Here is a 26,926-nt window from a genome sequence, read left to right on the forward strand (position 1 = left end):
AACACGCCCCGGCTAGGCAGCCGTTGCCGGAAGTTCGCAGTGGGGCCGGCACGGCGTGATTCCGACGCCTGCGCGAGGATGGTAGAGGAGAGTGTCCGCGTGGTTCGCTGCGGCGGGAGCCGCCTGAACTTCAGGAGAGCCGTGTTCTCTGCCGACTCTAAGTACGCCGTGGGCCGCGGGCGGATGGGGTGCGGGGCCCGGGGAGGGAGCTGTCAGGCCAGCGCGCCGACGCGGGGCCGCGAGGCCGGAGTCGGCGGAGCCCGAGGATGCCCGGCCTGGCTGCTGCGTGCGAGCGCCGGGACTCCCCGGGCTCTACCTGCCGGTGCGCTGCAGGGGTGCAGGGGCAGGTCGTGTCTAGGGTAGACGAAGCGCGCCGCGCTTGGAAAATGGTCCAGCCGTGTACTGTTCGTCCCTGCAGTACCCAAACTAGTGTCAGTACTCTTCGCTTGGAACCTTTTGGGTCTCTAAACCTTGAATGGTTCCGCCTTCTTCCAGAGAAAAACATCATTACCAGCCTCCCCCATTTTATTTTGGAGCTTTACATAAAAAGCGTTCTTAGATCTGTAGGAGATAATCTCCCGGAGTTTGAGAATAAAAAGGGTGCAACTTTTACGACAGTGGCCTTCAGTGTCTCGCTGCGTGTCAGCTGGCATCCTTGCTGCTGGTATTATCCTCTAGAAGAGATGTGTAGTAGGGGTAGTTTTTCAAAGCACTCTGAATGGAGAGATACCTAGTAAAAACCCCTTTCTGTTTTGGGATGGTAAAGATGGTATTTTCGGAGGGTGTATTCTCCCACAATACCCTGCGTGTGAGTGTGTGCTTGCTAGTTATTCGTGCATGCATGACGAAAGGAGCTTTCACACACTTCCAAGGGTTTTTGTAAGATAGTCCTTACTAGTAAAGGGGTTTTTGTTGACCATGTTTTTTATGAATTAAAGAGGGGAAAACAGGCATAGAGGAGTTGTCAGAGTTCTGCCCAGTCAAACTCAACCTTACATCCTGTTTTGCCCTCCATTGAACTGTACCTCTCCTTTTCTATTTAAAATTAGGTGTTTGGTCCATTTCTTTTGCCGACTCTGATAGGAGTTTTTGTTGTTGTTGTTGTTGTTTGTTTTGTCAACTGTTTTATATATAACTAGATGAGCTGACAAAACCAGGACAAGGAAATTACTGTATGAAGAGGAAAAAGTCAGTAGCAGATGTTGCAAACCCTAGGCGATTTAAGGCCGTGTTACTTCAGAGTGAGAAAGATGAGATCACAGAGGGCTGCTATCTAGGTATCTTATGTCCGTTACAGTTGCCATTACAAAACACCATGACCAAAGCAACTTACACAACAAAGTAAAATGTTCCATACGGAGCTCACAGCTGCAGAGGGTTAGAAGCCAGAGAGAGTTAACTGAGAATGGCTCAGACCTTCGAAACCTTCAGGCATGCCCTCAATGGCACACCTCCTCCAGTAAGGCCATCCCTCCTAATCCTTCGGGAGTAATTACTCCACCTGGGGACCAAGTATTCAAACATCTGACCCTACAGGGACCGTTCCCTTCTCTTTGGAGCCACCACACTAGGCTAGGCTGAGGCCTTGTTTAATGGAGGAAATGAATGAAAGGTCTCACTTAGGTACACAACAGCATCCAAAAAGGTAATGGGTTGGTTTGCTTTGTTGTCACTCTGTGCTATTGGAGGTTGAGGACCTTCCACATGCTAGGCAGGCATCCTACTAAGATCTGCCTTCCAGTGCCTGCCTCACCCAAACGTGTGTACCCACTCTTTTGTTTCTTTTCTTTTGAGCAGGGTCTCACTAAATTGCTCAGGTTGGTTTTGAACTTTCTGTTTTGTACTTGGGATGTTCCTGCCTCAGCTTCCCAAGTGAGTGGATTACAGGCTTGTGTCACTAGGCCCAGCTTAGAAACATATTTGTATTGAATAGATTGGTGTGGTTAGCACACCACTGTGTCTGGTAAGACCTGGTGGAGGATGGGATTGGAAGGCAGATTATCCAGTTCTTTTTTTTTTACTGTTTAGTAAAAACCTTTGTTTTGTTGTGTCTTTACTTAAGGCAGATAAGGTCAAGTTTTTGCTGAATGATGTGTGTGAGAATATGTGTGACTATGAAGCCCGAATGTGTCAACCACTCATGTATCGAAGAACTCTGTAGGAGTGGTCCCCGCTACAGATGTTAGCCTCTGCACTGAGACACTCAAGGTCATGAGTCTAGCCGGGAAAATACAGGCGCTCTGTGGTGATTCCTTTCTTGAACTTATTACCACCCCTTGGCCAGTAGGTCTTAGACATACTGTCAACTATAAGCCACATTCTGGCTTCAAAGATGCATATGGCTAAGCTACCCGGCATGATCGATTTGATAAAGCAAGCTAATGGCAACCTTACTCAACATCACATTCTTCATAGGATAAAGTCATGTGCAAGTTCTGTTATGAATGGAACCAATTTGAGTTCTGATGGAGCAGCTGCTCTGTGGGAGGAAGCCACAACTCTAAAAAAGATATGAACAAAAGCATGATTTCAGCAGTTAGAAAAGAAATCGATATGAATACAAGAGTAACCTGAATCTCACCGATTTTAGTAATTTTATTTTTGTTTGTTTGGTTGTTGGTTGGTTTGGATTGGTTTGGTTTGGTTTTTGGTTTTTCCAGACAGGGTTTCTCTGTGTAGCCTTGGCTATTCTAGACTTGCTTTATAGACTTGGCTGGCCTAGAACTCACAGACAACCACCTGCCTCTGCCTCCCTGAGTGCTGGGATTAAAGCCTGAGCCACCGCACCCTGCTGGACCTCACCATTGAGAACAGAACCTTTCACTGAGCATTTGTGAGCTGATGTCTCCAACCAGCTATGGTGCATTTTAGAACATGGTACATGCTGCCAGTGAACCACTGAAGAGTAGTTGGATATCACTGTTTGTGGCCGTTCAGCAAGGGAGAATGTGGTTAAGCTGTCTGCAGGAAGATTCTGTATTGCCTTCTAGGCTTCTCTGTGTTAATAGATGACTTCATCTTTCATATCTTCACAGGCATAACAACCCATACACGTGAATACACAGTTCTTAAACTACTTTGAAAGAGATTTGCACTTGTTATCTTTATAATAGGCATTAAAAAGATTATACTATCTATGTAATATGTGAGACTTAGCTTTCTCTCTCTTTTCCAGGTATATCTTCTGTGTCTCGGGTGACTTTGTTAAGGTCTACAGCACAACCACGGAGGAGTGTGTGCACATTCTGCACGGGCACAGAAACGTGGTGTCTGGAATCCTCCTCAACCCCAACAACCATCTGCAGGTACCAGGCTGTAACTGAACATACTCAAATTGGTCTTGCTGTTGACAGGAGCATTTAGGTTAAGTTTGCAGGGCTACTTTACAAATTATGACCAGGGAATCATCTGTAGATTCTCCTATTCAGGGTAATTTTCAGTTATTCTGAATAGTGGAAAGAGGACCACAGCCTAGTCCTACACTGCCCATAGTGTCTTCTATGACCTTTTCAACTGCATGATGCTAATAGAGGTTACTTGTCTCAAGGATGTTCGTATCTGTATGAAGGTTCTGAAACAAATGGATTTCTTGATTACCAGCTTCTCATATAGCATTGGCCATCCAAATAGGTCCTTCAGTTTCAATTTTTTTTTTTAAGTTAAATTTATTTTGATATTTTGTTGTTGCTATAATTTTTAACAAGTTCCTATTTTCTGCATTAATCATAGCAACATGGAGGCTGTTGCTTGGTTTAGACAGGATTTGCATTGCTACCCATGACCTTGTCACAAAAGAAGTAGGGCATATACCTAACACTCGTGTTTTCTCTCCAGAGTTAATGATCTGCTCTTAAATATATATTTATGTGTAAATATGTATTCATATTTTTATCTCTAAATTCACAAAACTGTCAAATTGACACTTTCAAAATAAAATTATTTATAAACCTTATATTCAGGGTATTTTCACATAACAACAACAAAATTTGTGTAACCCTAGTAAAGCTAACCTTAACAAACATATAATTTTTAAATTTTTATAATCCCGTGTGTTATTAAGATCTGCGCCGACCAAGAATGGTCCGCAGACTGGTGTTCTAACACTGCTGAGCCATCTCTGGTGATGGGCAGCAAAGACTGGGAGACCTGGAACTCACAGCACCACGGAGTCCGAGCGCACAGAATTTCTGTTTTTGAAAGTATTGGTCTTTAACAGATTGGATTTGGGGGTGGGGGCTCCCCTGGTCATTTGAGGAAGTTTTTTTAATACTTAAGTAAAATGAATGCAGTGATACCAGTGGGGGAAAATGGGCTTTTGAGAACTGAGAATGAATTCTTTTTTTTTTTTTTTTTTTTTTTTTTTTGGTTTTTCGAGACAGGGTTTCTCTGTGTAGCCTTGGCTATCCTGGACTCACTTTGTAGACCAGGCTGGCCTCGAACTCACAGCGATCCGCCTGCCTCTGCCTCCCGAGTGCTGGGATTAAAGGCGTGTGCCACCACGCCCGGCTGTGAATGAATTCTTGAGTGCGCGTCACTTGGCTCCATACCATGTCCCACCTAGAGTAGAAGGTTGAGTCTTACCTCCTTTGTTTCTACTTCAAACTTGAAATTGTTAGGTTGTTTTAATTAGACTATTTTGCAGAAAGCTCTAGTTGGTTTCCTTTATCTCAAATACTTAGGGAAAAAAGTGATTTAGATTTGGGGGGATATTTGATTTACTGTGCTGCTTGAACATCCCCGTATTCCCCATATTCCAGATTTGAATCTGAGACTTTGAGTATCATGTTGGGGCTCACAAAGCTTTGTGCTTCAATTTTCAGTAGAGATACTCAGCTTTTATAAATTCTGTTACCCCTTCGAGGCTAACAATGAGATTATGAACAACAAACACAACCCAGTCCTTTATGCCTTTAGTTACTGATTGATCACTGGGTACTGTTTTCCCCTTTTAGCTCTACTCTTGTTCCTTTGATGGCACAATTAAGCTGTGGGACTATCTTGATGGCATTTTGATAAAGGTATGTATATTGTTGTTTAGTTTTCTTCTATAAGGCCTAATCTTAAAGAGACTTCCTAAACAAGTTTAGAACTCTACATTATTGTTAAAAAAGAAATACATAAGTTTGAGTATATAAAAATTTCAAGATTCTATCTTAAAAAGAAGACTAATAAAAGTAACAAGAAAAAATATTTTACACACCAAGAAGAAGCAACTGGTTAGGCCAGCAGGGCAGGGAATAATAAGCATGAACTGACGCTGTAGCTCAGGGGTGGAATCCTGGGCTCTGTCCGAGCATTCTCTGGGAGGGGTGGGGTGGGCAAGAGTATGCTAGGAATTACACATAACAGAAAAAGAAGTACTAGTTACCATGTTACCATGGTGAGATGTTCATCCCATTAGTTTTAGAAGTGTAAACAAATAGTGATTTCCCCCTTGCTAAAATATACACTGAAAAGAGAAGTAATGAGTACATATGTACAGTCAGTTAGAGAAAAACAAGAATTGTAGTTTTTTTTTTTTTCCATAAGAATTTCTCATTGAAATATCTTCTATTTGTAGTCCTTATATTGTTTTTGGTGGGAAACATCTATACAACCTTGATGTTACTTAAAATTATGATAGGTTCAGTCAGTGAGACAGTATGCAGTCATTGAAAAGCCTATGAGTGACATCAACAGCACCGTGCTTGTGTCCACAGACAGGGAAAGCTTTAAACTGCACCACACGCTCCGTGCTCTGCTGAGGAACTGGATGGTGCGTTGTGTGACTTCTTCTCTCTTTCAGACTTTCGTCGTTGGACCTAAACTCCACGCCCTCTTCATTCCTCCCCATGCCGAAGATTCTGTCTTCCTGACAATAAGTAAAGAGGAGCCAGGTACAGCAGAACGCACTTAGTTTGTTTTTGTGAGACACCAAGTGGATCTTTACATTTTCTCAAAATTACAGGGCTCTCAACACTAGTTTTATCTCAAGCTAGCAGTTGTAAATTGCATTTAAATATTTGTCATCAGCTTTATATCCTTTGCGGGGCTTTCTGTTACTTCTGAGGTCTTCAATGCATGATTACCTTGTCTGTTAGTAGTAGGCTCAAAGCTCAGTGTTAAAGCCAGGCCTAGAATTTATCTTTCTGCTGAATTTTAATATGTTACTTTTATATTTTTGGTTGTACGCCTTGAGCCTGAGCTTTCACAACTGTGCCGTCTCTCCATCCCTTAGTGCATCTTTCATAGTAGGCATCACAGTCCTTTTTCCTGTCCATCTTGATTCATACGAAGTAATACAGATAGAAAATGATATGAAAGACCAGTAGTGTGCTAGAATTGCTACTGTTTACTAGCATTGAAACTATCACATACCGACATTTGAGGAATGTCTACAACATTGTCCGTAATTACGGGTATTTATTCTCCATCGTAGAATTTGATATAACAGAATATTAATTTGGAGTTACCCAAAGAAAAATTTTAATGCTGGAAGTCAAGAGTGCCACTCACCCCATAAGATACAGTTTTATCAGAATTAAAAGTTCAAAGCAGCTTTATGTAGTGACTAGAGAGGCAGCCGGACTGCCCAAGATTTAATTCTTTATGTAAAAATATGTAAGTACATGTATCATGTATCTCCTTAGAATGAAAATTGCTTTTTTTCTTTTTTTTAACAAAATGATATAATTAAATGTATAACAGAGAATTACTTTTAAGTGTGTTAGGTTTGAAATCAGTAACCCTTTGATTGTGTGCCTGTTTCCTGCTTCTCTGAGCATGTTATGTATAACAGCCATCACTGACTGACTTATACGTGAGCACATACAGATGTGTACGTGGCGGCTAGGGGCCCACACCAGGCATCTTCCTTTATCTCTGTGCACATGCAGCTGGATGCCCCAGCTAGACAAGCTGCGCCAGGTCCCAAGGATCCTCCTGGCAAGGGACCGGCCATTGTGCTGGCTTTTGTAATTGGAATGAGGATCAGACTCAGGGTCTTCATGCGTCCATGCCAGCTCTACTGAGCCTGCTGCTAGCCACACATTTCAGAAAGCACTCCTGTGCCTTCATGCTTTTGGTTGCTTAATTCATCAGTACTGTATTTTTCAGTTCCATTTTATTTTAATTTATTGGTTTTTTTTTTTTTTTCAAGACAGGGTCTTTATACTCAGGTCTGTCTTGGAAGTCACTGTGTTAGACCAGGCTGACTTCAAACTCTGCCTCTGCCTCTAGAGTGCTGGAATTAAAGGTGTGCGCCCACTCAGACCCACTTTAAGCCTCAGCTGTGTGCTTTGAAATGTAAAATGCACCTGTGTGTGATTTTTATTTCTGCAGATATAACCAAGGGTGTCCAGGAGTTGTAGGTTTAGATTTCATTCAGATGAAGAGTTCAGGGACTGGAGAGATGACTCAGTAATTAACCGTACTTATTGCCCTGCAGAGGTTTAGTTCCCTTCACCTACATGGCAGCTTACAGCCACCCATAACTCCACCTCCAGGACCCCTGCGGGCACCACGCTCTGCTCACTTGCTTTTTAAATCTTTTTTAATGACAAGTTGAGGTTGAGGTACGTTTTGTTCCAAATGACCTACCATTGCAGTCTTGGCATTTGAGGCTGCAGATTGACAGTTTTGTATGACTAAATGTACTTGCTTTAGAGAAACTTCATAACAAATTACTTCTTCATTTGGCCAGACGTGTTTCAGCTGGTTTCAGTGAAACTGCCCAAGTCACCAAGCCAGGACGTGAAAGCTAAGGAGCTCACCTTTGTTTTGGATTACGTAAACCGGTCCCCCAAGTGCATTGCCTTCGGAAATGAGGTACGTTTTTTTCTGTTGGTTTCTCTTTATGTGTAAAATCTATTCCCTGAAAGTTTTCTTTTCAACACTGATGATACAATGCAGTACCATGTTTCTGTTAATAACAAAAAACTCTGGCGCTGTTTTAGCTAGTGTTCCTGAATCATGGTATGTGTTCTTTTCCAAGCCTCCTTATGTTGTCCCCAAAGTAACAGTGTCTGGTATTTGTACTTTTCTTTGCCTCTTTCATATAAAAGCCACTGAAATTGTTCCACTTTAGGCTGTGTGCTTTAGAAAATATGGTCTTTGTATCTATAACTAACATACCCATCATAGGTAATTCAGATTTTATAGAAAAGCATAATGAGGAAAGGAAAATCTCCAGCCTCACCAGTGATAATATTTAAAGACTTGACTTTCTTTTTTAAACACATTGAAGATGGCAGTACTCAAAGGAAGCAGGCTCAGAAGTGCAGTCATCCTTTTCTTCTTTCAACTTAATATTGCAATGAACATGAATACTACCTTGTTTTTGACAGGTACTTTGTAGCATTTGTACCAATATTTAGCTAATTGTTAATAACTTATTCTTTTAAAATCAAGACCCTTCGGGTTTGCAGAATTATTTTATCATTCTTCTGAGCAGGATTAAGTCCTCAAAGTACAGAAGGTGGCTTTGTCACTGTTAGGGTCAGTATTCAGTCTTGCTGACCCTCAGCTTGGGTAAAACTACAGTTGGAATCCACTTCACCTCCACTAATTCTATGGTGTCAAGATGAGCAAGCTGAAATGCCCGAGCCCTAGATCCCACCTCTGCACAGATACAGCACGTGACTGCGCAGTGTATGTGTAGGCGTGACGATGGTTCCCGGAGCCCTGAAGCACACCTTACAACCCAGAGCCCACCAGTGGGCAGCACACTTGGGGTGTATTTATTCAGCAGAATGCAACTCAACAATGAAAGGAAGTGAACGGTACAGTTAAGGGTGTAGATGAAGTTCAGAAGAGTGGTATTGAGCTACAGGAGCAGTGTACAGATGAAGTAAGCTGTGGTGATGCAGTGACAGGTGCGAGTGAGAATTGAGCAATGACTAAATGGGGAGGGTGCATTCCTGGGGTGCTGGAATGTCTCTAGGTCTTAATTTTGACAGCAGTTATGTAGACATAGTCAAACATGGCATGAAATTGTATGTATGCCTAATGAGGAAAATGTAAATTACTACACTGACTGTAGCTAGATAACTGAGGGCTTAATTCATCTTCCTTCTGAAGATAAGGTTATCTTTTCCTTGGCCAAAGTATAACATGTCATTTTGTAGTTATACAATCTTAAAGAGCCTTTTTTTTTTTTTTTTTTTTTTTTTTAATGTTACTTTCTGCTTAAATCACCAGGGAGAATATGTTGCTGCAGTCCGGGACTATTACTTATCTGTTTATTTTCTGAAAAAGAAAAAAACATGCAAGTAAGAAGCCCCTTTTATTTGCTTTGTTGTATTTACTGGAGCACTGGTTGCAGTGTTGCCCAAACCTGTGTCCAGTGTCTTATTTCAAGAACTAGGATGATTCCATAGAGGTGCAAACATCTTAACACGTGATGATAGGGCAGGGGCATCTTAGCTAAGGAGTCTTCCCCGTTCCCAAACCGCATACGTACAGTCCAGTGTGGCCTGGTGACTCTCACTGGCAGCAGCAAACGATGTAGGCATTAGGAACCTGTGCGTTGTTCCAGTTTGCTTTCTATTGCTCTGTTAAGACACCATGACCAAAGAGCAGCTTGGGGAGAAAAGGGTTTATTGGCTAACATCTCGATCTCATAATCCGTCATAAAGGGAAGTTAGAGTGGGAACTTAAGAGAGGAAATGAAGGCGAGGTCGTGAGTGCTGTGTGCTTTTTTATGCCTCCCAGACCCAGCTCCCAGAGGCAACATGACCCGTACTGAGTTAGGCCCGTCCACTCTAGTCTCAAAAAAGTGCCCCACTGGCTTGCCAACGGGCCAGTCTGGAGGCACTGTCTCCATTGAGGTTTCTTCTTCCCAGGTGACCCTGGCTGGTGTGAGGTTGGCAAAATATCACTAGCATGACCTTAAAATGTTTATTCCATTTTAGCTATGATGTACTTCAGATCGATGTGTTTAAATAGAGACAGTGGCTGAGTTGTAAGGATGAGTAACTGCCATATTTAGAGAGGCTGCTGCTGAGCTTCTTAGACATTTCCATCTGCCCAGCTGCCTCTCTAAGGGTAGCATTGTTGTTTGTGGTGTGTAAGGGCCCTGACTTCTTCAGAAGTGGAACAGGAACCCACCTAGACATAGCAAGTGGATTTATCCCTCTGATTTTGTCTCTTTAGTCACTTGTTTCTGATAGAATTTTACTAAGCATGGTTGCAAGTTTAGTACTGTCATTTTGGTTCAGAAACCTTCACCGCAGGTTCTTGTGATAAGACATGAGTCATATGAGCTTTATATATTGGTAAATGCTTACAAACACAATACTTGATTCATAACCAATGGAAAATTGTTTTTCTTTTTCCTAGTTTTACTTTACCATCAACAAAAAATAGGAAGAATGCTAAGAACAAGTTCACATGTGTAGCTTGCCACCCAAAGGAAGACTGCATCGCATCTGGTCACATGGATGGCAAAATCCGCCTTTGGTCAGTGAGCTTGGGAAAGCATGGCATCACTTGCCTACTGTGTCACACTCATCCTGCAGAGCAGCACTCTCTCTTAAGTCCAATAAAGGTGCTGTGAGCATCACTGCTGCGGGAGGAGGGGTGTGCTGCACCTCATGTCTCCTGCCATGTGCGCTCCCTTCATACTGCCCTGTAGGATTCCTAGCCCAAGCTTCTGAAGAAAGGGAAGCACTCCATGTCACTGGAATTGCTCTCAGCCCTAAGCAGGGAAGTGGGACCTGCTTTATCTAGCAACACATCCAGTAGGGACTCTAGTAGAGAATCTAGTGCGTGGTACATACCATAATAGTATGGCTTACAAAAGTGAATCTGGTTAGGAATAACAAAGAATTTAGAAATATTGATGCCAGAACACTTGAGGCTGTGGTTTATTGGGTTTCATGTGCCATTGTTTCCTATTTTGCACCTGAGGTCAAGTCGAGGGCTTTGTTTTCTCAGCCCTAAATGGGATGTCTCCGTCAAATACCTCTGTCCAGGGCTCAGGGAACCCCATGGAAGAGGAAGCAGGAGACTGGCCTTCGCCTCTATGTTATGGCTTCCCGCTCAGTGTCTCTTGAGTGCGGATGAATGAGTCTGTGTCTTGTGCCTTCTCTTAGACTCTGTTTGTTTTGAGTTGATGTATTAGTTTTTGCCTTATCTTACTATATTTTATTTATTTACAGTCTAAGAAGCTTGTGTTTTTTCTAATCAGAAATAGAAAGGGAATGGGTCTAGATGGAGGAGGGGCTGGGAGGGGGGAGGGGAACTATAATCACAATAGAGTATGTGAGGAAAAAATGTTCTACAAAAAGTATTTTGGCCGGGCGTGGTGGCACATGCCTTTAATCCCAGCACTCAGGAGGCAGAGGCAGGTGGATTGATGTGAGTTCGAAGCCAGCCTAGTCTACAAAGTGAGTCCAGGACAGCTAAGGCTATATAGAGAAACCGTGTCTCGAAAAACCAAAATAAAAAGTATTCTGTTTCACCAACAGGAGGAATTTTCATGATGATAAGAAGTACACATACACGTGTTTGCATTGGCACCATGACATGGTTATGGATCTGGCTTTTACAGTCACAGGTAAGTGCCTCTTTGATAGTTAAAAGGAAGTTCAGAAGGGGCTGAGTCGAGGGTTGGAATTCACAATTGTCATCCCATTGCTTGGGAGGCTGAGGCAGGAGAATCACCATAAGTTCAAGACTTGCCTAAGCTTTGTAGTGAGGTCCTGTCACAAAAAACAAGTTATAGGAGTCAAATTTTTCATGACCCCTTTGTTAGGGCTTTGCCTCAACACACCAATATGTAGTTTACTTTCAAGACTCCAGGGTATACAGCTGTGCTCATTTCTCGTGGCATGAAGAACCATGTAAGGTGTAAGCCAGCTTTGAAATAGTCTTACTCTAAAGTTACAGTGCAAAACTCTGCTGCCACTTACCGGATGCAGGTAGCTGCCAGTGTTTTCTGTCACCTGTCTTTGGACCAGTGACGTGTGTCATTTATTCGCCCTTTACAGATGAAGGAAGTGAGGGTTTGAGGTGGTGACGAACTAGCAGAAAGTCCAATAGCTAGTAAGTAGAATTTGGACCTGGGTGGAATTTAGAAGATCGTGGTTTTTGGTTTGGTTTGGTTTTTCAAGACAGGGTTTCTCTTTGTAGCCTTGGCTGCCCTGGCCTTACTTTAGAAGCTTGTGTTTTTAACTAACAGACTGCCTGGTTGAGTATTACCTACTTGTTATTTTGTTTTGTTAAGACAGAGTCTCTCTATGTAGCCTTGGCTGTCCTGGACTCACTTTGTAGATCAGGCTGGCCTCAAACTCTCGAAGATCTGCCTGCCTCTATCTCCCGAGAGCTAGGATTACAGGAGTGTGCCACTGTGCCTGGCTTAGTCTCTGTTTTAAATTCAGACCTTGTTGGATGTATAACAGACATAAGAAGTTTTATTTAAAAAACAAAAAACAAAAAAAAAAAAACTCTTGAAATTCTGTCTTTAACAGAGAAGTACATTGTGTCTTTTACTTTTAGTGCACCCTCACACCCACATGCCGGAAGTTCAGTCAGTTATGTCTGTGTTCTGACAGGGTGGTGGGAAGATCATGTGTCAGCAGAGTAAGACGGGAAAGTGATTAGTCCTTTCTTCCCAAAGACTGACAGGACAAGCCTTAGATGGCCCCGTGTGCTCTGGATGCTTGGAGGTTTACCTAGTGTTAGCTCTTTAGAGCCCAGGAAATAGAAGGTAAATTCAGCCTAATGAAGCTTTGGATATGTGCCCAGGAGTACTATCCTGGCATAAGCGTTGAGACATAAAAGAGAAAGAAGACGACTTGACCCTACAAATGGGGAGGAAAAAAAAATGTGGCTGTTTGTTTATTTACTTTTCCTTTCTTTCCATACACACACACACACACACACACACACAAACTATGTGGTTTTGGTATTCTGGTGAATGTATGTTGATGTATTTGTTTACACTACTTTATTTGGGTTCTTACCCCAATCCCTTCCAACATAGGGTAGGAGAGACAGAAGGTTAGTGGAGAGAGGGGATGTTGAGATCTTTTTAGACTACTTCCTGCTGATTAGGGTCATCGGGTTCCTTGGGTCAAGTCCAGTCTCCATAGTCAGGATATCTCCCAACTTCTTCCGGTAACCACAACAGCAGCAGCCAGGAGCAGCAGGGGAGCAACCGCTGCCTTCTTCAGAGCACTCCTGTCCCTCTCTGGGCTCTGGCATTTATTTATTCCCTCTCCAGAGTCCCCAGAACTAAGCTGTCTGCAGCGGACAAAGATCACATCCCTGCTAGTTAACAAGGTAAAACATAATCATCTACAGTGAAGCAGCCTCTTATCCCACGTCTGTGATTAAAACAAAGACATTTGCTTAAGTACACATGTATGTTTCATGTAGTGCCTTTGTTTTCTCCTTCCTCTTCCTTCCTTTCTCTGCTGTGCCTTTGCCCATTTCAGGGAAAGGAATAATCGTAAACATACAGTAATATACAGTATAAACTATTCAAAATCCTACTAACGGTCTTGTCTTCTCCCAAAGCTGCTGACACTGGAGTGTTGTACAGTCCTTTGTTTTGTTTGGGCTGAACACGGCTAGTTCACATTATTGAGCCCAAGTTTTGGTGTGTGGTGGTAATAAGTTAGTTTCTTTAGCATACTGGTTTCACTTAATTTGGATGTATACCAGAGCGAACTTGCTAGTGCAGTGTAGACTTAGTTTCCATAGTGACTGTAGTCAGAGCCCCTTTCCTCCACATCCCGTCTGCAGCGCGGCACTGTGTGTAACAGTCTGACTGCAGCAGGGCACTGCCTCATTGTGCGTGTGTGTGCATTTACCTGAGAGTTACTCATGTGGAGGATGTTTTCGTATGCCTGTTGATCATTTGTGTGTCTTCTAGGAAATATCTATTAAGATTTTTTTTGTTCATTCTTCAATCACATTTTTTATGCTTTTGAATTACTTGAGTTCTTTGTATTTTATAAATATTAATCCTTTATCAGATGTGTGATTGACAAGTATTTTATGTGTAGGTCATCTTTGCTCGATTTCCACTGTTGCACACTAGGGTAGCTGTAGCTATTACTATTGTAGCTATAAAAGAAGATTCTGATTGTTTCATCACAAGTACTAGATAAATGCTCAAGCTGGCAATTTGAATATTATACTATATGTGTATGCAAGCATCCATGTTGCACCCTGTATATCTGCACTGCTTTGTCAATTAAAAATAAAATTAAGGCTGAAAGATGATAAAGCCAATTAAAGATGATAGGAGGCCACTTTTGTAAGTTCCAGAGATCACTTAAGTACTGACTCTATTTGTCTTTGTGATTGTTTTTCTTCAAACTGCCTGCAAAGGCAGCGGTCTGCTGAGCGGCGGGTGCGAGTGTGTGCTTGTGGAGTGGCGCGATGGCTCAGAGAAGAACAAGGAGTTTCTCCCCCGCTTGGGATCTACCATTGAGCACATCTCCGTCTCACCTGCAGGAGACCTGCTCTGCACCTCTCATTCTGATAACAGTAAGTCTAAGCTTCTCACTGTGAGGTGCTGCTACAGTTAGTTGTCAGCTTCTGAGTGGTAACAAAGCACCCAAAGCTAGTAAAGAATATTAAGAAAGCCAGGCGTGGTGGCACTTGCCTTTAATCCCAGCACTCGGGAGGCAGAGGCAGGCGGATCTCTGTGAGTTTGCGGCCAGCCTGGTCTACAAAGGGAGTCCAGGACAGCCAAGGCTACACACAGAAACTCTGTCTCAAAAAACCAAAAAAAAAAAAAAAAGAATATTAAGAGATTTAATATCTGTTTTTTCTCCTTCCACTCGTTTTTCTCCATTCCTCTCTAGCCTTGACTACCACCAGATCTATCATTTTCAAAATTGTTCTTATAAAAGCAAAAGGTTAAATGTGTTTATTTACTGCTATGCCAGTTACATTTTTCAGAATCTTATAAAAATGGGTTTGAAGTGGGCCTTCCCACTTTCATAACAATGGCATTTTCCCAAGGATGCTCTGGGCTTCTTTTGCTGGAACTGTACATGAGTGCGTTGTGCCGTGTGCTGAAGGAGTGGCACTTGCTCTTCTTCCCAGCCCTCTGTTCCCGTTCCTCCTCACCTAGGTCAGCTGTGACTCAGTTTGTTAATAAGTCAGTCTCTAAAGCTCAAACGGGGTTACCGAGAGCTCAGCGAATAATAGATGTACCGCTCTTGCAAGAACCTTACTCAGTTGCCAGCACCTACATCAGGCAGCTCACAACCACCTGTCACTCCAGGTTTGATTGCCCTAGCATCCTTATCTAGCGTCCATGAGTGCTTGCAGTTACATGCACACACACACGTGCACACACACACACACACACACACACACACACACACACACACAGATAAACACATACACGAACATGCATGATTTGAAAGAAAAGGTTAATGGCTTTAATAGAAACCTCTATCCTCACTCTTAATCTCAGAGTCGTGGGTTCGAGCCCCACATTGGACGCCAATTTGTTGTAGCTAGATTAGCAGTATGGCCTGATAATGTTTATTATCAGGACTATAATTATTATTATGGCAGTATTTTTTAAACCCACTAGCAATCAATCAAGACACAGACACTTGTTATATATATATCTGCCCTTAGTTAGCCTGGGGCAGGGCAGATACTAATCCTCTAAACTACTTCCCATAGTGGGGCAGGTATCCCATACCTACCCCAATCCCATGCCATCTGCTTCTAATAATTTCTATCAAGCTACCGCCCATCTGTGATCCCAAATACTTGCTAATGTTCTTCATCTGGGCCAAATCCTTCATGTGTACCAGCCATGTGCTTCTCCACCTAACCCATGATGGGGAAGCCTTCTCCCTCCTCTCCTCCACTCTGCCTTCTTCCAAAAATTCTTTCTGTCTCTCCCAGCCTGGGAACCTTAGCCACGCCTATCCCATTTGCCCTGCCCAGGTGTAAAGGCCTTTTATTGGTCAGACAGGTTAGGCTCTCAGGTAAGGTGGATCACAGAGACAGCAAACAGTAACATCAGACCAACCTCCAACTAACCTGGAAAATAGTCTTGATTTTCTAGTAGCACTGACTTAATTAAACTTACTGGATGATCTTGTGCTCTGGCATATTTCAAAGTAGCATAAAAATCTGGTCCTTGTAACCTTGATACTCAGACCTATTTGTGTTTAATTATTTTTCTCCCTGTTTTAACAGAGATAACAGTTATTCACCGAAATCTTGATGCATGTGCAGTGATTCAAGGCCTCGTGAAAGGTACTTGAGACTGAAAGGGATGTGGGACCTGTGTCCGACCAGTGGCCACTGCTCTTATTTCAGTCCTTGTCTGTGGTTTCTTTTGCAGATAAGAGTGTGCCTACTGGCTTGATGGTTGACCCAAGAACCAGAGCTTTAGTTTTGAATGGGAAGCCTGGTCACTTGCAGTTTTATTCCCTCCAGAGTGACAAGCAGCTGTATAATGTAAGGTTCCGATCCATAAGCTACGCTTTAAAATGAGTGAAAGTTCTTTCAGGTACTGCTTGGGCTGTGTGGCTTATTGAGAGCTCCCGATACTTGATCCTCTGTTTTGTTCTTGAGCGCGCCTGACAGTGTCTGTGGTTACTTAATGCAGCTGTTGCTCCCCACACATGTGTTCTGTATCACAGTGATAAGGGAGTGAGCATGTGTGCATTGACATACAAATTTCTATATGGGAAACTGTCATTCACATGTTAACATTGAAGTTTAGTGTGCATTAAACACGAGTGCTTTGGTCCTGACACATGCAGTGCCACCTTTTCCTTGTGCCCTGCAGTGCCCCTTTGAGATGGTGACCACAGTGGCCAGCTTTTTCTTTCTTTCCTTTCATATCCTACAGTGTGAGTGAGTCAGTACCCCAGATCTGCTTACTGTGTAGTAGTAAAGGGCACTTACTACACATAACATGGTTGAGCACCCCTGATCCCAAATCCAGTCTCTTTTGTTTGGCTGGTTTTTCAAGGCAGGGCTTCTCTGGCTGACCTGGAACTCACTCTGTAGACAAGGCTGACCTCAAACTCAGAGATCAGCCAGCCTCTGCCTCCGGGATGCTGAGATTAAACTGATTACCACCATCCCCAGATAAAATCCAAGGTCTTAAGTGTTCCCAGATCCAAAAATCCTGAGTACCTCCCTGACACCCATGCCTGAATTCATGAGAAGACACCATAGCATAATGCTAAAATGATTATATAAAAATCACTCCTAGACTGGCTATATGTGTTAGGTACACATAAAACATAAATGGATTTTATGTGTAGACTTGGCTCGTTGCCACAAAATATCTATTATGTCTATATAAGCATTCTAACATGGAAAGAAAACTGAAACAGTTTGTATCTGTAGCTTTGCAGATGAAGTCTCCTCGACCAATAGCAGCCACTTTATTTTCTTAGCAAATATAAGGAAACCCATTTTAAGTGATTAAGGGATCAGTCATGAATAAGCTAGTCTACTTAGATCATTACTTATCTCCTTATTTTTTACTCTCTTAAAGTGATAGAGAATTTAGCCTTGGGGTTTTCTATAACGCTTTTCTTAGGGAAAAGCATGACTGTAAATAAAAGGTACTTACATTAACAGCACTTTGGACTTTTTAACCTTGTCAGTTAGATATCGTTCAGCAAGAGTACATCAATGATGACGGCCTAATCCAGATTGAACTGACGAAGGCTGCCTTTGGCTGCTCTGGCACTTGGCTGGCAACAGTTGAACAACGGCAAGAAAACAAAACTGAACTGGAACTGCAAATGAAACTGTGGACCTATAGCAAGAAAACCCAAGGGTAATGCTAGTGTATGGCCACCTCTGCCAGCATTTACGTTGCTTCGTTTTGACACATATGGAAATGGGGTTAGGGTTTTATTCTAATAATAATGCTTTATTTTAGCTTCTGCTTTGAGAAAGCATTGGTGTAATGTTGCTTGTACCATGTCATCACATAAAAGGTGAAACATGAGAAAGAATTTTAACCCCACAACATAATACACAATTCCAGGCAAATCCAGAATTAAAATCCAAATGTGCCCTGGTTCTTTCTCCACTGTCCAGGGAGAAGGATAGACATGCGTCATGTTAGGTAGATAACCCACTGCCTTTTCCAAGAGCTGCTTATTGAGTCTTTGTGCTAGGTTTTTGTTTTGTTTTTTTGAGGCGGGGTTTCTCTATAGCCCTGGCTGTTCTGCAGCTTGCTCTCTAGACTAGGCTGGTTCCAACTCAGACCTGCCTGCCTGTGCCTCCCAAATGCTGGCATTCAGGGCATGCACCACACACCTGGCTCGGTCAGTTCTAAAGAATAGTGTACCCTAAGACTATGCCCCACATCTCACAGAAAAGAAAAGAAGCCCAGAATGTAATGATTCTTCCTAGTCCTCTCTCCTGAAACCGGTCCTCTTCACACAGAAACACACACTCCGTGTGCTGTTCCTTTTGCTGGCTGTAAGGACACAGCAAGCAGTATCTGTGCAGTTTGGATAGGTCATTGTTACTCTGTGTTTTCACAATACAAATGGAGCCTTTCATAGCCTTTCTTTTTCTCCTTTTTTCTTTTGTCTATTTTTAGAAAAAGCCAGACCTCTACGTTCTGTGTAATTATCCTGCAGAGTCTGGTACAATGAGCCTTCAGCCATGATTTGTTTTACCTTAGTTCATTTTTACCAGGGAGCTGGCCGCTTTCTATAATGCTATGCATTTGTGTCACCTCATGTGCGGGTGGTGTTAGAGCTTGTCTTGAGATTGTTAGAGACAGAGTGTGTGAAAATTTGTCATTTTGAGTAATAATCCATCAGCTTCCCATTTTACAGATGATATTGTATGACCTGCAAGTGTTAGCATACCGGGTCTTTTCTGAGAATAAATTTGTGGCTTTCTTTCTGCTGCTAGGTTTGTTCTGAACACAAAGATCGCCATGCCACATGATGACCATATCACAGCGCTCTGTTTCAATAATGCAGAAAACCATGAAAAGCCTATACTGGTCACGGCGAGCAGAGATGGCCACTTCAAAGTGTGGATGTTGACAGATGACTCTGATATATACAGTGAGTTAACTCAGTAGATTATGTTTTAAGAAGTGATATGTTTATATGTTGGCGTTTATATGTCCTTTTTGAGAAGATGTTTTCTGCTTTATTAAATTCTGTAATCTATTGCTTAATTTTAACAAGCTTTTTTCATATTAAATTTTACGTACCTTTTCACCATAATCTGTGCTTTGGAAAGTGTTGTCTGTTTGGTGCCGCTAACAGGGCTTTTGCCACTGGGTCTTCTCTTCTCTCTCCACTAGAGGGAGGTCAAGGTCTCCAGGAAAGGGGAAAATACCAGAACAGTCAGTACTTTGCAACACTTTTTACTTAGTACAGTTGTGTGCTGAATCTGTTTTTTGTTGGTTTGATTTCTTTAACTTTTTCTTCTTATAGCCTGTCTCTCATATTATTTAATGTTTATGTCATTTTTGTTATGGCTTGTTTTCTCACAGAAAAAGCCATTGGCTGGACTTGTGACTTTGTGGGTAGTTACCACAAGTATCAAGCAACCAACTGCTGTTTCTCTGAAGATGGCTCCTTATTAGCAGTTAGTTTTGAGGAAATAGTTACAATATGGGATTCAGAAACATGGGAACTAAAGTGCACATTTTGCCAACGAGCTGGGAAAATAAGGTAGGTAAATTAGTTTGTATTGCTACCAAAGTATGTATTTCTTTTTAATTTAAGTTTGTTTTCCCCAATAGAGGTAATCTATAGTTTGCAGGGGAATAAGGGTAAAAAGCTAATCAAAATGTTAAGAAACTGAAACTTGTGAGGACATAAGCAGTTTATAAGCATTTCTTTTTTTTTTTTTTTCCATTTTATTATTTTATTCATATTACATCTCAATTGTTATCCCTTCCCCTGTTTCCTCCCATTCTTCCCTCCCCCCCACTTCCCCCCTTCTCCCCTCCCCTATGTCTGTGATTGAGGGAGACCTCCTCCCCCTATATATGCTCTTAGAATATCGAGTCTCTTCTTGGTAACTTGCTATCCTTCCTCTGAGTGCCACCAGGCTTCCCCATCCAGGGGACATGGTCAGAAAAGGGGCACCAGAGTTTGTGTGAGAGTCAGATCTCACTCTCCACTCAACGGTGGAGAATATCATGATCGTCGGCTAGGTCTTGGTAGGGGTTCGAAGCTTACTGCCTATATTCTCCTTGGCTGGTGCCTTAGTTTGAGGAGGACCCCAGGACCCAGATCTGCCTGTCATAAAGTTCTTCTTGTAGGTTTCCAGGACCCTGTGGGTCCTACTATTTCCTTATTCTTCCATGTTACTCTTGCCTAAAGTCTCAATAGGATGTCCTCTCCTCTGACCCACTTTCTTGGTAAGTAAAGTTTTTCATGGTACGTATCCCTTGGACTAGTGTTTTGATATAAGTGAGTATATACCATTTGTCTCTTTTTGTACAAGCATTTCTTAAGCTGAGATTAGCATTGAACTGTTGTATCCAGCTTTGTTCAGTATAGTAAGCACTTTCACGGGGTATTGTGTAGAATCTAAAGCTATGCTAGCCTGAGTTGATCCTGACATGCCAGTCTTTATGCGTTCCCATAAAAATGTAATGTAATGGTCAAACAAGTATTTCTGGTACCCAGACCTGAGGCCAGAATAACCTATGACTAATTTCATCTTATTTTAAATATATCTGATTTTGAGTTTCTTTTTGCAGGTAAAAAGCATAAAATAAGGTTTTGTTACGTGTCATTATATATTTTACATAAATTGTTCTGTGTTGTGTGGTGGTTGGTACATGATGCAGCATATAAGAGAGTTGGTCATCATGGCCACTGGTTTCCTAAAGAAATACAAGCACCTAAATAACCCTTTCTATTGGCTGAGCAACCTTTTCTATTGCTTTCACTGTCAGAACAAGTAGAAGCAAAAAAGAAAAACCATGCCTCTTTACAAGTCTGTATTGTGTAGAACAAAACCCAGGGGTGCAACCCTGCACTTTTGTGACTAGCTGTGCTGGAGCTGCCTGGCGCTCACCTTGCTGTGGTTTTCACCTAGGCACCTTTGCTTTGGAAGATTGACATGCTCCAAGTATCTTCTTGGCACTACTGAGAATGGCGTTCTCTGCTGTTGGAATCTGCTCAGCTGTTCAGGTGAGCTGTCGATTTACTCCAGTGTCACTTAGCAAACCCATGTGGGATGCTGCCCTTTGACCATGACATTTTAGGAATTTAGGATCCTGTTTTTATGTCTTCCCTAACAATATATAACTTTTCACTTGATCAAATATTTTGAATTGGTGGGCTGGTAGTGGATTCCGAATGGTAAGCAATAAAGCAATTTGTGCTCAGTGTGCTCAGGGTGCAAGACTCCACATTCGTCTTCAGAAGCTGAGGAGAAGCCCTGTTGGTTGTCTGCAGGGTGCCAGACAGTGTGAGGTTTGAAAGTATTGTGCCATAGTACTCCTGAAAACTGAGGCTTTGGTGGCATTTTACTGTTTTGCACATGAGGAAAGTGTGATGTTACTTCCTCGCGAGTGTGGATGGTGGTGTCCATCGTTCTCATTTAGTAAAAATACAGAAGCAACAACAGCCAGGAATCGGAGGGAACCTAACTTTAACACCGCGTTTGGAAGGAACACTGCTTCCTGCCGCACACTTCACAGAACCCCTTCCAGAGACAATGTCAGTGTGTATCTGTTGTTACCGAGAGCATAAACTCCTTTCATATAAGAGTAACACTGAGCTGTCCGCGGGAAGCTGGAGAACACCTACTGTAAAGACTTGAGCTTTTGGGGAACATGTTCTCAGAAGTGTATCACTTTCCCCACAGTGCAGTGGAGTGCGAAATTAAATGTTAGAGTTATGGAAGCTGACCCTTACTCAGACCATGTAGCTGCGGTGTCTCAGTCCTCAGTGGGCTCAGATCGTAAGTATTACCCTTGCTCTGATTGCATGCGCCCTATTTCCTGGGTTTTCTTTCTACTGTTTTTAGTAAAAGCTGAAACACACTCACTTTGAGTTAGAAATTCATCTGCAGCTGTTCGCCTGGGGCCCTGCCCATATTCTTACTCAACACCTATAATGTATGCGCTCACACTTAGTACTTGGAGTGTTGTGTACAGGCCAGTTCCCACTGAGCCTTCAAAATCTCCCCTTGGATGTCTAACTGGACTTCCTCTGCATCTCTTTTCTGATACTTAAGACAAAATGTTTGGGTACTGTTCTGCTGTCTCTTATATAGATGCCCCCTGGTCTCTGGAACAGAAATCGGCTTCCTTTTCAGATTCTAGTCCTCATTCCTAACCTGTTCGGAGAGCATGGTAGACACTTGGTAGATACCTGCTAAACAGCAACAACAGCAGAACTGAAACAGTTTAAGCAGGGCAGGGCCACTTACTCTGTGGGATGGGTACAGGATTCCTGTGATCTCCCAGCCTGAGGCTAGAACTATCCTCTGTAGGTAAGATGCTGACATCTCTCTGTTTTTCCCCTTCAGTGTTTGTATTTAAACCTAGCGAGCCAAAGCCATTGTATATTCAAAAGAATGTTTCCAGAGAGGAAGTCCAGTGGGGAGTGTTTGTCCCACGAGATGTCCCTGAGTCGTTCACCTCAGAAGCTCACCAGTGGCTGAACAGATCCCAGTTTTATTTCCTAACTAAATCACAGGTAACTGTCTCCCTCAAAAAGGGTGACCTGTTTACAGAAATCATTTTAGAAAGCTTGTTTTCATGTAGAACTCTTTGGTTAAAGGTTTATTTCCCAAAAGAAATGGTCAAATAGATATGTCAACACATCAGAATGAGATTTGAAGGGCTGGAGAGATGGCTCAGAGGTTAAGGGCACTGACTGCTCTTCCAAAAGTCCAGAGTTCAATTCCCAGCAACCACGTGGTGGCTTACAACCATCTAGAATGAGATCTGGTTCCCTCTTTTGACAGCAGGTGTACATGCAGGCAGAACACTATACATAATAAATAAATCTTGAAATAAAGAAGAATGAGATTGTATTAACCTTTGAGGCTTTGTGTTACTTCCATTAACTCTGTGACACAAGAAAAGCACTGTGCCCCAAAATTACTTTAAATTGCATTTGTTAACATTTCCCCCTAGTTTTCGGTTTGATTTGGCTATTAAAACTGTTGACTTTTATTTTGTTACCAGGTCTTACACACCTCTCAGAACATGGTCTTGTAGCTGAGCGTGGTGGCACACACCTGTAATCCTAGCACTCTGGGAGGCAGAGGCAAGCTGATCTCTGAGTTTAAGGCCAGCCTGGTCTACAAAGTGAGTCCAGGGCAGCCAAGGCTACACAGAGAAAACCTTGTCTCAAAACCACCCACATAGCCCCCCCCCCAAAAAAAGAAAAACATGGTCTTATAACTCCAACAAGACCTTTCAATCAAATTTAAATCTTTTATAGCTTTTCTGTGGGCAGATGTACATATCAAAATGAAAAATGGACATTGTGTCATTTTATTTCATTTTATGCTTTGGTTTGTCTTTCTAGTGTTTATTAACATTCGGCATAAAGTCTCCAGAAGAGAAACTCACACCAACAAGCAAACAGGTGGGCATACATGCTATGCTGTCTTTCTAAAGGAGGAAGTTAGCTTTTAGAATCTAGCTGTGACAAATGTGTCTCACTGAGCTCTAAGAAGGAATTGTAAAGTGCATACGTAAGCTAATGTGCCTGCTTTAACTTAATAGTGCTCCTCTAAGGGTTAGAGTGCTAAAAGTATAGGCTTGTGTTAAGGCACCAGTCAGTTGGTCTGCCATGTCTAACTTTGTGGCATGAGTTGGCTAATAACCAATTGTAGATCATAAATAGTGGGGTGGGGTGGGGTGGTACATACGAGATTAGACTGGGTAAATGTACTTAGCTTATATTTACATGATATTTCACCCTACTCCCCTAAGGATGTTGGATTTTGTTGTCTCACTATTTTCTGGAACCTCCATGAACACCACGGACAACCCCTTTAGATCATCGTCATTACAGAGATTTGTGTTGTTGTGGCTAGGTTTTCCTAGCTTGGATGTCATCTCTCCAAGAAAGGGTTTAGGATATGGTATCTGGATGCAGCTGTCTGCTGAATTTATTGAAGTTCTTGAAGCTAAAAGTTTGTACTGTCTTAACATACAAATGCATTCGTAGCCAGATAGTTCTTATAGTTTCTTTTTCTGATCAGCTTTTTCCCCTCCTGGAATTATTCATTGCCTGCTGATTTTCATTTGCTTGGTGGTCTGTTTTGTTTTGTTATTTAATTCTACTCTAGGGTTTATCAAATTAATTCTTTCAGAATTTTCAGACACAGAGGTATTCTTTCAAGTCATGAAAACTGTTTTCACAAACCCATAGCTTACTTCAGTCTGGACTAGTTGCTCTGTGAATCTGCTACACACTGGCCATTCCAGAGCATGTGCTCATCACTCTGAGGGCTCGTCTCACCTCTGGATGTTAGGCCACAGAGCATGTGTTCATCACTCTGAGGGCTCGTCTCACCTCTGCACATTAGACCCACAGAGCTGCTCCTTCTTGGATCACTTCTTTGCTTTGTTGAAATCTAATCTGTTGAATGCCTGGGTCACCACCTTGGTCGTCATATTTAGGACCTTGCAGTCTGGGCAGGATTCTTCATTCTTCCTACTTGTTGGTTAACTGGGTATATGTATAAACTGAAAACCATTTTCTCAGCACTTTGAAGGTGGTGGCCTACGATTACATAGCTTCTTATGTTGCTAGACACCCAGTGCCATTCCTCATCCTTGATCGTTTATCCTTAGCTTGCTTAATTTCTTCTGAAAGCTCATTGAATTTACTCACAAAATTTTGTTCATCTGTCATTAACTATATGCCAAGAGCTATTATAGACAATTGGGATATGCTAGCAAAATAGCTTTGTCTGTGTAAAAAAAAAAAAAATATGTATATATATATATATATATATATATATATATATATATATATATATATATATATATATATATATATATATGTGGTATTTATAGTTTATAGGAAGATAAAGATGCTACACAACAAGCAATAAGTCAGTAAAATATGTAACACTGTAGAAAGTGGAAAGAAGAATTGTAACAGGGTTGGATATAGAGGAAAAAGTGAATGGGTGTGTCTTGGAATTTGGGAAGTCCTGGTAGGCTTTAAACGGATAGACCCATCTTTACTCTGCATGCAGTGTGGAGCCCATGGAGAGCTTTGGCTGGGGAACTGAATCCCTCTCCCACACACCGCCAACTGCCCTGGGGTCTGTTTTTAGGATTAAAAAAAAGAATTCCGCTTAGTCCCCAGGTTTGTGCCCTATTTCAGTTTTGCCTGTTTGTGGCAGTTTTCTTGTGCTTATCAACTGCACACACAGGCCTTGCTTTTCTCACAGCTGTCTTAGAATATTGCTTCCTTGGCTCTAAGATTTCATCTGTCAGCCTGCTTCATCCGCCCAGCACGTCCCTCTGTGGCCTTCCCTCATTCTCTGCCCTTGTGAGTGTGCGGCCTCTGAAAACATGTTCGCTCTGATCTTTATAAGCATGAAAGCCATGGTTCTCTCATCACTGTGGCTACCTTTCCCAGGTAGAAAGTGGGACACTAGGCAGCAGTTACTTTATCTGTGACTTGAGAGTAACGCTAAGTAATTTATAACTTTTCACCATAGTTTTTATAGTTCACTGGCATTTACCTGTTAAGTCAAAGAGGTTTTTACTTTTTATTGAAATAATTTCCTGTTATCTGACTTCCATGCAGCTGCTGGCAGAGGAAAGTTTGCCAACGACCCCATTTTCTTTTATACTGGGAAAACACAGGCAACAGCGGGATGCAAAGTTAAGTGAAACTTCAGAGAATGAACTGGTACAACTCCCCTTAACAGAGAACATACCTGCAGTTAATGAGGTGAGTGGTCAGTCTAGCAGGCCGTGGGAAACGGAGTAGATACAGTGGATTCCCCATGCTGGAGGTAACACTTGATTTGCCCTCTGTATCCAGACAAGTGAGGGGCCTTAGTGGGGTGATTCTCTCCTGGACCTGGGTGACAAGAGGGCTGCACACGTGTGGGAAGCTAGAAGTACTGTTTCCTTTCGTGTGCTTTTTCTCAGGGAAGCCTTGGCTTTGACTTGGCATTTAGAGTAAAGGCTGTCGGGAGGTGAAGTAGCAGTTTGTCAGAGGGCGATGTTTCTACCAAAGTCTGACTTTTCTTTGCGACTTCAGCTTCTTCACACTCCAGCCCACGTACTGCCATCGGCTTCTTTCCTGTGCTCTCTGTTCATAAACTCATTGCTGCTCTCTAAAGAGACTAAAAGGTAAGAATTCTAGGTAGTTCATCTTCTGAATTGTTTAGGGGAATGTCATCTACTATATTTATATTTTAGCTTTGAAATATAACTAATAACAAAAAATATTAAGTGTAATACTTGCAAAGTACTGAGAAATGTTGAATGTGCTTAAAGATGTAGTGATAATTACACATTTTACAAATTCTTTTGCTCTTTTGTGGTCTATGCTCTGTTAGGGCACTCATAATAGTGTTTTCAGTTGAGGTGCCTTCTCTATAGTATTTTAATGTGTGTGTCTTAAATTAAAACATTAGAAATATCTAATGGTATTTATATTTTATTTTGTTATTGTCAAAGTGCTGAAGAAATTCCTGATAATGTAGATATGGAGGAAAAAGAAGAAAGTGACAATTCGGATGAAGAAAATGATTTTACTGAAAAAGCCCAGGAAGCAAATAACATGGATTTGGGAGAAGATGTTATACATCAGCTGTCAAAATCAGAAGAAAAAGAGCTGAGAAAATTCAGAAAAGTAGACTACAGCTGGCTGACTGCTCTGTAGGCTGTGCCTATGGAACAGCACATGGACATTGTTGTACTTAATTTTTACTGTCTGTTAATACTCTAATTTTTTAAAAATTTATTCTTAAGACAAAATAGTAAAAATCTTTTGTTTACTTG

At 42.0% G+C, this 26,926-nt stretch overlaps 1 protein-coding gene across 1 annotated transcript; it reads left to right on the top strand.

The window, feature by feature from the left end:
* Wdr75 (WD repeat domain 75) lies at positions 1-26,926 on the top strand. Its single transcript, XM_051153773.1, has 21 exons — positions 1-161; positions 3,176-3,305; positions 4,953-5,018; positions 5,786-5,876; positions 7,682-7,806; positions 9,178-9,248; positions 10,318-10,437; positions 11,448-11,536; positions 14,320-14,478; positions 16,162-16,221; positions 16,310-16,425; positions 17,592-17,767; positions 18,865-19,022; positions 19,460-19,640; positions 21,022-21,116; positions 21,796-21,891; positions 22,462-22,631; positions 23,472-23,531; positions 25,719-25,865; positions 26,181-26,272; positions 26,603-26,926. Exons 1-21 carry the CDS (start codon positions 79-81, stop codon positions 26,805-26,807), a joined length of 2,490 nt encoding a protein of 829 aa, XP_051009730.1. The 5' UTR covers positions 1-78; the 3' UTR covers positions 26,808-26,926.

Source organism: Acomys russatus, chromosome 12 (genome assembly GCF_903995435.1).
Source record: "Acomys russatus chromosome 12, mAcoRus1.1, whole genome shotgun sequence".
NCBI lineage: Eukaryota > Metazoa > Chordata > Mammalia > Rodentia > Muridae > Acomys > Acomys russatus.